The sequence below is a fragment of the Lonchura striata genome, chromosome 3, assembly GCF_050655825.1.
Source record: "Lonchura striata isolate lonStrDom1 chromosome 3, ASM5065582v1, whole genome shotgun sequence".
Lineage (NCBI taxonomy): Eukaryota > Metazoa > Chordata > Aves > Passeriformes > Estrildidae > Lonchura > Lonchura striata.
Genome location: NC_140705.1, coordinates 94,546,389 through 94,558,766, shown reverse-complemented (window position 1 = coordinate 94,558,766; position 12,378 = coordinate 94,546,389). Strand labels below are relative to the sequence as shown.

Here is a 12,378-nt window from a genome sequence, read left to right as displayed (position 1 = left end):
GCTTAAGCTTCCACATCTACTGAAGCATGTCCGTTAAATGATATTTCTAGAGCAAGGTCTTAACTGGCAAATGAAACTGAGCTGCTTTTCAGCTATTCCTGTGGGGAAAATAATGTCCCAAAGTTGTTATCCTAACTTCTCTCTGTATATTGAAAACTGCCCAATGTCTTGCATTTATTTGCCTGGCTAAAACTGGAAGAGCAGCAATACATTTGACTATTTACATATAAAAATGATTGTGATTTTCTGAGAGGCTGCGTGAATGTGCTGTTATGTGCAAGCTGGATTTTTTTTTGGTTTTTGGTTTTTTTGGTTTGTTTTTTTTTTTTTTTTTTTACTACTAGTAAGAACTCAGACTTCCAGATGATTTCTGCTGTGGTTCTGCAGCCATTAAGCCCATGAACCATAACCTTATTTTCACTTGCTTATTATAATGCCTGCTCAGAGAATTGCTGGGATTGGGATTTGCCAGAGCAAAAAGCTTCAGGAGCCAACAGGCTGGGCAGACTATTTAATGCACAGCAGGAGTGCAACAGATGCTAATCCAAAAAAGCAGACAAATAAAACCAAATGGCAAGTGTAGGAGGCCTCACCAACCAGCAAACAAGACAATGTCCAAGGAAGTAATTATCCCAATGAATCAATCACATTTCAGCTGTATTTGGTCATTGGAATTTTGTGACCATAACCTTGTTTCTTCTAGACTTTAGAATGCTTTAATGTCACATCAGGGCTGCTAAGAAGTCCCAAGGTCTCCCATTTAGGTGCAGAGGGATGAAGAATAGCAAATCTTTAAACTTCTCCCTTAAAAGCTGGGTTAGAGCCTGTGTCATCCAGCACAGCCAACACAACAGCTTTGATATTAGCCTTTCTCATTGAACACTGTCAAGTAAAACTGTGATGATATGAAAGGACATGTTTAGACGGAGTAAACCACTGGCACGGGGTCATCACACTTCTAGCTCAGGGACTCCGTTCTACCATGGAAAACTATTGATATGCAGAGTTTGAATTATCCTTTCTATAGGCAAAAAAAAAAAAGTTAACAATAGCAGCTCTTCTTTGAATCACACCAACAACAGCATTTATTTCAGGGAATGGAAAGTCTCCATATAGGCCACTAACTTCTGTAAATATTTAATCATTATTTTGAATTCCTTTCAGAATTCAGAAGACAAAGTGGAATGAGAAAGCTTGTGAAATCATGAGGGTTTTTTATTCCCCTTTCCTTTTGAAAATCCAAATCTTGGTTTAGTGATAGTAAAATTACCACTGTGTAACGTGTAGGGGTGACTGGATTGGCAGGCAAAGACCTGCTTGGTGAAAATCATTTGAACAGCAGAAAGGGGAGGAGGTCTGTATTTGCTACTTCCATCATCTCTATGCAGAGAGGTACTCACAGCATTTCGTTAGTCGTTTTCCTCATGCTGCTTTCACACTCCTTGGAGAAGTTGTCAAAAATGGAAAACAACAAATTTTGTCTGCAAGAAGGATGAGAAGAAAGTTAAGTTTCAGGCTGGATTTTGGCCAAAGCCTTGTCTTCTCTGCAGATGGTCACAGACATGTAAGGTAAGCCAGTGCTGGCCTCAAAGCAGCACAAATATTCCTGCAGACATCTGGAAATTGGAAGGAGAAGACTTAAAATGTTGTGAAAATAGGTAGTGTCAGGATGTGTAAGGTGTGTAAGCATGGTCTTTCATCTTGGTCTTGGTCTTATAGTAAAATAACTTGAATTAAATGGTGTATTTTGAAATACTGTATTGAAGTGGGCCAGATTCTCCACCAGGATGAATGGAAGCAGCTAGGCTGGCTTTTGGAGAAGTGTGTGTTAACAGCTGCTGGGAAACTGGCCTGATACAGAACCCCAGAATGGGTCAGGTTGGAAGGGACTATGGTCGGCCATCTGGTCCAGCCTCCCTTTGTCATCCTAGAGCCCATTCCAGACAGTTGTGGAATATTCTCAGTGAGGGAGACTCCATGCCCTCTCCAAGCAACCTGTTCTTGTGTTTGTTTACCTGCACAGAAGGAAGTTCTTCCTTGTATTCAGATGGCACTTCCTGTGCATCAGTTCCTGCCTGTTGCCTCTTCTCCTATTGCCCACCACCACCGACCAGAGCCTGGTCCATCCCCTTGACTTTAGATACTGACAGACACTGATGAGGTTCTCTCTCAGTCCTCTCTCCTCAGGGCTGAACAGCCCCAGCTCCCTCAGACTTTCCTCATAAGAGAGGATCCCCAGAGGATCATCTTTGTAGCCTTCCACTGGACCTGCTCCAGGAGCCCCAGATCTCTCTCATCCTGAGGAGCCCAGAACTGGACACAGCACTCCACATGTGCCTTACCAGGGCTGAGTAGGGGGTCAGGATCACCTCCCTCAACCTGTTGGCAATGCAGTTCCTGATGCACCCCAGGACACCATTGGCCTTCTTGGCCACAAGGACACACTGCTGGCTCATGGACAGGTCTCTGGGTTCTCTGCAGAGCTGTTTCCCAGCAGCTCAGCCCCAAGGCCATACTGGTGCATGGGGTGAATCTTCCCCAGGTAACCCTATAAAGCTGTCTGGGATCCGGAGGTAGGCTTTGCATGCTTGAGTAAAGCAGTTTGAATAGTACAAGTTGGAGGATTACACACTTGGTAAAATCTCTGTTTTTGAGGTTTTAAAAGTAGCAGCCAGGTACCCTACCAGTATGAATGGAAATGGCTTTGTCTAACCACATTGCTGATGCCCTTGGTAGGGGAGCAGTCATTTCCTTATTGGCATGGGATTTTCTCCCCAGCAATTTACTAAGAAAACAGTCACTTACTATAAGAAAGTGACTTACTAAGGCGTGCTTTTTTTTATAGACCATGCTCATACTTCAAAGTCAAGCACCCCAAAAATAATAGAGCATCAGAAATGTAGTTATCTTTATTAGAATAAATACCTTTTTTTCTCTGTCAGAGTTGCTCCTGCATTTAATACACTCAGAGATTGTCTGTGACAGAATCAGTTCATTAGCAATGGAAATGCTTAACAGTGGAATCTTTGCTCTGTTCTTGCAGAATCAAGAACTCCTTAGTAAAATGAGGTAGGCAGAGAAAGCATAGATTAACCCCTAATGTTGCCCTAAAGAACTAGAATGGTACTTCTGCCTTTCCAGGACATCCTTGAAGTGAAGGCATGGGAGTGACACCGATCAGGCTGCCCACATCTGCCCGCTCAGTATGTTTTTTCTATGGCCTTCATCTGAGAGGGATGAGAAACGAGGCACCTTCATGGCTCAGACTAAACCCATTTGGAGTTGCTTTGGCTGCTTGAAGCCAGCTGGGGGTTGGTTTCTTTGAAACATAAATGCTGAAAAGTGAGTTCCAGTTGTCTTGGGTTAACTGCCCCAAGTTTGTGGATGCAAAGCTCTCCCTATGCCATGGTTTCCAGTTGTGGGGAGAACAATACTGTCTATTACTTGAAATGGTTGGAACTAAACTGTGTAACCTCTCTCTGTAGCCTTGTGGCAGGCTCTAAATTTTGGTCGGTAATTGAAAGCTTGCCTTTTCTACTATGTCATCATATCACCTGTATTAATTAAGCTAAAGGCTACAGGGGTTTAATTTTTTTTTAAATTAGGGCAATGTGCTATTGATAAAGGTTTGTTTTCTGTATGCCAGAAGATACCAAGGAAAATGTAAGCTTTAAACAAACTTAGAATAATGTTTCTGCTGGCAGATCCAGGGCACAGGATGGGATCCATTTCTGCTCTAAAATAAATGGACGTAATTTTCCTGGTCTTAGCAGAGATTTGCTGCTTCCTGCAAGGCCTTGCAATGCACCACAGCTTCCCTGTAACTGGAATAAAGATAATCAAGCCATGTGAGCTGAATAAAGCAGAATTGCCATTTTGGAACTTCTGAAGCACGGCAGCACCATAATGTATTATTAGGACTTACCTTTCGGTCCTTAGATTTCGAAAAGCACAGCAGTGGCTGGGATATGTTAGGACAGCTTCCAAAAGACTGCTGAATTTATCCAGTGGTGGCAGCCTCTTTAATGAGTAAGATGAGGTTGCATTTAAGACCTGAATGGCCTCAAGCCCATAACTAGGCAGGGACTCCAGTGCTGTTGAAGAAATATCCCTGTGAAACAAAGACAGCATTCACTTTTCTTTTCATCCATATAAAAATATCACCAGAGCATGACAGTAGGTAACAGCAACTGGGTTTTTCATAGAAGTTCAGATCTACAAAGCCTTCATGCATGGAGTGAGGGATGCCTCTTCCAGCCAGAGACAGGGAGAGAAGAAGGTGGGAAATAGCTTGACTCTCCAGCCAGCTAACAGGTAGGACACCCTCCTCGCTCCCTGCTTGGCTCTGAAGGGCTGTTGTATATGCTTTAATTAAATGGCTATTAATTAAAACCCCAAAAGATTCTGTCATTATTGCCAACACAAATGTAAGCAGTTTGGCTTACAGTAACTTCAGAGGGGCTGTTTGTGTGAAGAAAGTTCATCAGTGACTAAGGATTTTCAGAGTCAGGACATTAAACAAAGGAAAAAAAGGCCCACAATTCTGAAAGTGATATCAGTAATGCCATGTTCCATAAAGCACCAATAAAAGGCACAAAAAGGCATGTGCAGCACAAAGTGCTATTTACAGAAGCACACTGTGTTTTATTGCATGGAGTTAGAGCCAGGGCAGCCCTCCAGTAAGTCCTTGATTAATAAATCATGAGGATGATAATAACGAGTTTTATTCAGCATGAGTTTACAGTATGCAATCAACTGGTTCACTTTTATAAACAAATTCTAAAGCTATATATATTGCCAAAACATGTCCACCCTACTAAAGGACAAGTTAGTTTACAATGTCAGAATATAAGATACAGGAAGAGGATCAGGAGGATCTGACACGAATAAAGCAAAACCCAAAATGTCTAAGAGGTGGAGATCAATGCCAACACTAGAGCTAGTATGTGTTTGCCAGGGTGCAAACTGCTTTCACTCTCTGATTTCATGTCATCTCCTTGACATGTTTCCACTTTGTACACTGAGGGTAAGAGATCAAATCTCCTTCCAGACTCAGAGCGTGTGTTTGCTGTGGTGCCACAGCTCTGGTGGCACAGTGCAGTTCCCACAGGACACTCGGGTCATGGGGCTGTGGATACTTACAGGACATCTGGCCCTGTGGCCCCTCTCAGGGCATCGTTGTGTATCCGCCTGAGGTTCTTGTTGTCCTTCAGGATTCTGTGGAACCAAAAAAATTGAACTGTCTTTATGTCTGTGTTTTAAAAGTCACTTTTTTGGTTTCTTCTTCACATCTGTTTCAATTCTTTCTCCCACCCCAGTAGTGGTTGTTGCACTGCCTGGCTGGGGAGTGCTTGCATTTCCCATGTGACCTTTAATTCCTCTGATGCCATCAGATCATTATCATCTACACTTCAAAGTGATAAATTCAAAATTCTTCTGACTTAAACTGGGAACAACCAGGCTGGTTCTTTCACTACTACAGTAGCAAATATAAATTTTGCCCAAACCAACACACCTGGGGACCATACCAAGTCCCCCAGCATGTGAGAGGGATTAAAAACCTATTTTCAGACATAAACTGTAGATTCCTTAGTCTGGGCTGCTGTTTCAAGGTCTATACTAATTTATTAATGTTTTTTTAAGAATTATGAGCTTTTCTCACAAAAGCTGTATTATTTTAAGGGATGTTGTTCCAGGAAAAGCAGCAAGAGCTTTAGGATTGATGACTGAGTCACAATGACACTGAAAGATGCAGTTTTCCCGTGGGTATTGGGAAACAGAAGACACAGCCAGTTAAACTAAAGGAAGAGCCTATGAGTATTAAAATTCTTATTTACTGTGTAAATTACTGAGGAGGGATAGCATACTCACAATTGATTCAGCTTTGTCCCATTGAAGGCATGGCTGTGGATAGCTTCAAATCCATTTTTATACAACTTGCTGGAGATTAAATAAACAAACATAAGGCAAAAAGATTTGGAAGAGGTAAGGTTATATTTTGTACTACAAGTTTCAAACCTCGGTGCTGCATTCATTTTAATGATTAGGGGCTCTGCTTATAAAGAATGAAGGAAACTATAGCTCTTAAATTAACAAAGGTGCAGTTTCAATTCTCTAAGCTTCTTCTGTTAGCTGCTGAAGAGAACTTCTGCTGAAGTACAGATCCTCTCCCTGCTGAGCGGCTCACCTGTGCCTACTTGGGGCTGAGATCCAGAAACAAGACATTAGTCCAGGTAAGCTCCTGGCACACAGACAACAACCTGGAGGCATGAGACCTGGATTTTGTGGTCCATCTGCAGGTGCAGATGGAAGACTGCAAGGCCTAGAGGCATGAGAGGTGGAAAGCAACTGTAAAGCCTGGAGGGAACTGCTGGCTTGCAAATCCTCTGTGGATGGACAAATCTTCCAAGAGACAGCTTTGCAGAGAGGCAGGGGTGAGTTGTGCATCATCCAGCAGGCAGTGAGTTACCAGCTTCTCCAAAGTGCTGCTGATTTGTGCTGTGGAAGCCTTGCTGTCCCCTGCACTGCACAGGGACACTGGATGCCACCCTGCTTCCTGATTCCCCACCTGGGGCCAGACACCTAAAGCCTGGGCTCTGCTACACCTCAGGTCCAGCTCTTTTCCTTCAGTAGGAGATGTAGTCTATGGGTCTATTAATATCCATTTGTGATATCAAGTTCATGTATCCAATAGAAATTCAATAATAGTCACTTGTATTTATTAATTTTTCTTTAATAAAAAGAAATTTCCTATTAGAAAACTTGGAACTATTTATGGATTTAACATTTTTGTTGCTTTTTCACTTGCTTTTGGGGTAGCACAAACTGTCCTTATGAAACCTGGTCCCAGGTGCTCAAGTGTGGGGAGCACCTGACTCCACTTGATAGATGGTATCTACCTCAGAACAATGCTGAAATTAGTGATAGTCTTAAAGACCATGACAATATGTGGGATCAATTTCCCACTCTACAAGAAACATTAACTGCTGGAAAGGCTAAATTAGCTATTTGCAGTGTAACGTATGACTGCAGGGTGACTTTACACCTCCATAGATTACTTGTGTTTCACCAGACCATGCTGTAGCAGGAGGAATTACTCCACCTAATTACAGCTAACAACATGGGGTGGAGTTAATACGTAGCTCTGCAATTAGGAAGCTGCTTATAAGATAATTTTCTTCTTGTGGTGAGCTCCCAATCACAAAAGGATGGGAGAAAAATGACTGTTGGCTGTTTCCTGACTTAGACTCCCTCCCATTTAATACACTTTAGGGTTACAGTAAAGACTTTAAGCACCTTTCTCCATCTCTTTTATGTTCATTTTCTTGCACCATTAGCAGAATAATATTTTTTCTAAAGTTATTTTGAGAACTTATTTGGAGGAAAGAGACTCATAAGATGAAATCATGCACTAATGCAAGCAATTGCTCCTCTTTAGCATCATGTAGGAGTAGCATTCAGTCACATTTATGCCCAGTTCCTCTCTCCTTTCCAGAAGGCATTGGTCAATACATAAAATCTGGGTTAAAATTACTGTCATGCTGGCACATCAGCCTGATGAAGAGCCCATCAGCTGCAGTTCTTGCTCATGTGCACAGCTCTTTTGCAGGTGCAGATACCCACGGACTTTTGAGCAGGGCTCCCATTGGATGTGAACTGGGGCCTGGCCCCCAAGGGCAGGGCTTGTGGCTACCACACCAAGCCAGTGCCTGCTGCTGCTCTCTGTGGCTCAGAGGGTCCTTCCTACAGAAACCCAACTTTTGGCCACATCCTGCCAAGAGGCTTATCTTGTGATTTCTCCTCTTCCGGTGCTACTTTGTGGAAGTTTTTCTGAAGCCAAGTGAGATGTAAAATTCATGCAGATTTTTTTGCTGTGCTGGCAGAGGATATTCTACCTTGGCTTTCTGCATTCCTCAGGTGGGGCATCTCATAGCATCAAACCCACCCACCTCACAGGGCAATGAACCCACTGTTGGCTAAAAGGAAAGTCTTGGGTGTGGAGACTTACAGGGATCTTGTAGAGAAAGTAAGCTGAGACAAAAGAAATCAGGGTAAGAAGCAGCATCTGTAGTTTGTACCAATTTATTCTGTATCTCCATCCCTCCTTTTCAGAGGGACCCTGTGCCTCTGAAGCTCAGCTCCCTCAGACTGCTTGATCCCTGAAAGCACTGTTTCAAGAAACCACATCCCTGAGGTAAGAACAGAGACTTTGGCCTCCAGTGCTGTTTTTGTAGTCTATATCCTGCTGATGGTATTTTATAAAACAACATTGCATGGAAGATGAAGATCTAGATCCCTGGTCCTATTTTCCTTTCTAAATGAACTTAACTTTTGGGTAAAACTGTTCTTCATCTTGAAGAACATCTCTATATTTCTTAGGTATCTAAAATTCAACACATGATACATATTTATTTTTCATGGGGCTTAATGTCAAGATTTTCATGAAGTCAACCCACTTTCTTCACACAGAAGTGTTATCCTCACAGAAGGAACTGGAGCTAGGATTATTTTACTCACAGTGTCAGTGATTCATTGTTCATCCCTCGGAAAGCATTTTGTGGTATAATTGTCATACGCAAGTTATCACAGAGCTCCCTTTGGAAGGAAAGAAAAAAGGTGTTTTTGTCAGTGTCTCAGGAACAAGATGGAAAACACAGCTGGGTTAACATGGGTCTCTACTTACAAAATAAAATGAGCTTCCATTGAGAAGATCTGTGTCAGGTCTGGAAATTGTCTTATTCCAGTGTTACAAATACTCCTAGAGAAAAGCATAATTCCTATTTATGGGAGAAAATATTACCAGAGTGGATGCAACAAGAAGCTGACTTGATAGGTCTAAGTTTAACAGTGCTTTAAAAAAGTGACTGACAAACTTAATTTTTTAAGTAGGCTCCAAAGGTATTTGTAAGCCCTGCAAAAATCAAGTTTTTAGAATTCTCAAGCAGTATCCTAGAGGAGCAGCATATGTTCTCACTACATTAAGCATGAGAAAGACATTTTAGTTACATCTTTTGTTTAGTACTGTGTTAGTCTAAAAGCTTTATTCTAGAAATAAGCATTTATCAGAACTACTTTGCAGACTGTTTTGTCCATCACTGCCCTGCCCTTGTACACTGAAAGACCTCACTATTGGCTAACTCCAGGTTAAAGCTGTTGTAAACAATGTATGTATCTCTAGGATACTGTAATGCATGAAAAACCTTTTTCCTTACACTCCTTAATTTGATTTGTCTACTCCTTTGGAGGAAATAATAAATAGAGCAAACAGAAAAGGAATAGAACTCTTTCTTACAAGTATTTTAGCCTTGGAAGATTTCTGAACGCTCCGTCCTCAATGTGCAACAGATTTTTTGTGTTCAGGATTAATCTGCAGTGAGGGAAAAATATTTCAGTATTATAACAAATATAGATTTGGGAGGGCCCTTAGTTTTGCTTGCAATTTACTTTCTCAGAAAATGTGCTGCTGGGTGCATTTTGAGGCACTGTTGGTAATAAAAACAGCCTGCAGTTTTCAGGCAGCTAACAAAAGATAACACTGCCTGAATTCTCATGGTTCTCTGAGCTGGTCTGGCTTGGATATCCTGGTCACTGGTGGGAGTTAGCATTTTGGGCTTGGACATGGGGACAAGTCTGGATCTGAGGGTGTGTGTGTGTGTGCCTGGTCCTTGCTCCACAATTGGATCCCTTCAAATCATCCCTCATTTCCATTACATTACTGATGCTCTTCCTAGCCAGGAAAGGCAATTCCTCAGGTGGTTTAACCTCTTAGGAGCTCTATGGACTTCCTTGGAGCAGTGGTTGGTAGAAGTGGATCAGCAGAAACTGGGAGAGAAATGTGTGAGAAGTCCTTTTTGCTAGTGGCCACTCAAAAAATGGGCAGCTCTCTTAATCAAGGAGCACTTCATGCAGCTGAACTATCTGGAAAAGCTCTGTTTGCCCTAAAGGCCAATAGCCATAGCCCAGCACCCTCCCAGTGCATGACTTCCAAAATACAAAGGTCTTAGCATGTGATATGGTAAGAAAAGTTGAAATTCAAGGATGCAATTGAACTCGGTACCCTGATCATCCATTGAATGTGGACTTGAGTGCAGCTTGGGACATCAAGCCCTTGCAATGTGGGTCCTGCACAGCTCTCAGGGTTCAAGGAGGTTTTCTTGCCAGCTTCCTATAGCTCTTTAATGGCCTTGCTTAGCTTTTGGGTTTTGGAAGACAGGTATAAGAAAAGCTATCCATAAACTGCAGGTGAATGCATGGGGTCAAATCTTTCATTCCTTCCCTAAACACACCACTGATTCTAGTGGAAGTTGGACTCAGAGGTTGACTAATCTGTATCCCTTGCTTTTGTGAGTAACTGGCTTCAGTGATGTTCACATATAAAAGAAAAAAGAGATGAATTTGTCCTCAGTTGCACAATTTTCAGCCACTCACTGGTCATGCTGTGCGAAAAAGGCAGTAATGAGATATTGAATCAGATTTAGAGTTTCCAATTTCACTAAATATTTCAGAGCATTCTCCTAGTTGTTGCATTTAACTCTCTCTCTCAGATGCCTGTGCTATGGAGGTCAAGTTTAAAATCGGTGCATGTTCTGTTTGAGTAATATTTTAGTGCTCCACAGAAGAGCTATGCATACTAAGCAGCTGTATTTAAATAATGCAGGGCTTTGAAAACGGCATCTTCAAAAAGAAAGATTTTTCTCATCTGTTGTTATTTTGAATTATTTCCCCACTTAGAAAACCTGTCAGTGCCAGAGCTCCACTTCTGCCCTGAGCTTACTGGAAGCAGGGGGACTCTGTGCAGGGATGTCTCTGCCTGAGCTAGATCGCCAAGGCCAGGCCTTACAGAGTGCTCACAGTTTTATACAGTACTTTGGAGAGAAATGTTTCTCATCACAGAGCTCAATCAAAGCCAAACAAAGTAACAGACACAGATTTGGTCCAGGTATGCTTCTCTGCAGCCTGCTTACTCCTTGATGATCCAAAACCACAACATGGATGCCGTTTTTAAACTGGTGCTCACATTTCAGACAAGGAGGGAAGGCTGTCAAAGGCACTCGCTTCTATTCTCTCCAGGGAGTCGCTCTGAGAGATTTCACTGCAATGAAAACAGCAGACACAAAGCAACACATTACCAGAAAAGACACCAGAAATTGGCTTTCCATTTTGTATTTCCTTCTTCTATGCACACTTGTTCAGCTCCTCCTATCAGTCTTGTCTGTGCCTCACCTCAGACATCCTGCCAGGCTGTGCCAGTGGGGTTTGAGAGAGGACCAGCATTTTTCTGTCTTGGCAAAAGGGAAAGCCAGCCCTTAGGAATAAGTGCCACTGTAGCAGCCAATCTCCATTTCCTCAGCAAATTGCAGGTAAGCTAGAGACTGAGGGCCAGAACTAATGTAAGCAAGATAAGATCAAGCCTCATGAGTCTTTTCCTCCCTCCCATCGTTGGTTCTGCTTGCTGAATTTATTTGCAGGGTGTGGGCGTGGACAACATTCATGGTGCTTCATATGTTATTATCACGTCAGAACTATGGTCATCTCACCCACAGATGTAGAAAGGCACAGATATGGATTCAGAACACTTCATGAACAATGTTTGGATTTAAATGCCATTTTCATTACATTTATGCAAGTTGAAAGGAAGTGTCTCTTTTCATCCTGACACAGACAAACATGATTATGTTTGGTGGCACTCTCGGATTGGGATGTGCAGATGCTCCTGTTCCACGTGTGTACTCAAGATTAGTCAATACTGACATAGAAAAACAAAACCAACTTATTAGATGCTTGTTAGGTTAAGATATAAGAGGCTATGCAAAACTGAGTCCTGAAAGTAAATAGTATACATTGAGGTTATGTAAGGGGAAGATCTTCCAAATTTCTCAACAGAATTGACTAGAAGGGCACACAAAGCAAACCTAAGATTGTACACTCCCAAGAAAAAATATTTTCCAAACAACTGGAATGTGTTTACACCATCAGAGTCAGTATTGTCACAGTCCTGAGTGTTAGCTTAATTCAATTGCAATTATGAGAAACAACCCTCTTGGTGATACAAAATCCCTTAGACCAGAATAAATTCTGTATTTCATTTGTAGTGGTAAAGGGGGATGCACACTAGAAACCACACAGTTATTGTGTATGTGTATCTGAAAGAATGATCAAAGATTTTTTTCATCATCACAATTCAATGAGAATGTTATTTTTGGTATTGCTTTGGTTACTTATAAATGAAAGATAGATGTAGAATAAGTGGCCTTCTGGGCACCTAATCCTCAAGAGACTCACAGGCTGGGAGGGATCAGTGCCTGTTCACAGAACTGTTTTGGGGTCTGAAACATGGTTCTTCTATGGGATCCTCCCTGTGAGCCACAGTTTTTCCAT

At 42.0% G+C, this 12,378-nt stretch overlaps 1 protein-coding gene across 1 annotated transcript in view; it reads right to left on the bottom strand.

Moving 5' to 3' along the window:
- Nucleotides 1-12,378, bottom strand: part of LOC110475798 (lutropin-choriogonadotropic hormone receptor) — a 33,159-nt gene that overhangs the window by 9,995 nt on the left and 10,786 nt on the right. The window contains exons 3-10 of the mRNA XM_085575782.1: nucleotides 11,018-11,092; nucleotides 9,293-9,367; nucleotides 8,684-8,758; nucleotides 8,518-8,595; nucleotides 5,872-5,940; nucleotides 5,143-5,217; nucleotides 3,926-4,111; nucleotides 1,401-1,481 (exon numbers count right to left, since the gene is read on the bottom strand). Of these exons, the coding sequence (XP_085431908.1) occupies nucleotides 1,401-1,481; nucleotides 3,926-4,111; nucleotides 5,143-5,217; nucleotides 5,872-5,940; nucleotides 8,518-8,595; nucleotides 8,684-8,758; nucleotides 9,293-9,367; nucleotides 11,018-11,092 (714 nt within the window). The remainder of the gene's footprint in view (nucleotides 1-1,400; nucleotides 1,482-3,925; nucleotides 4,112-5,142; nucleotides 5,218-5,871; nucleotides 5,941-8,517; nucleotides 8,596-8,683; nucleotides 8,759-9,292; nucleotides 9,368-11,017; nucleotides 11,093-12,378) is intronic.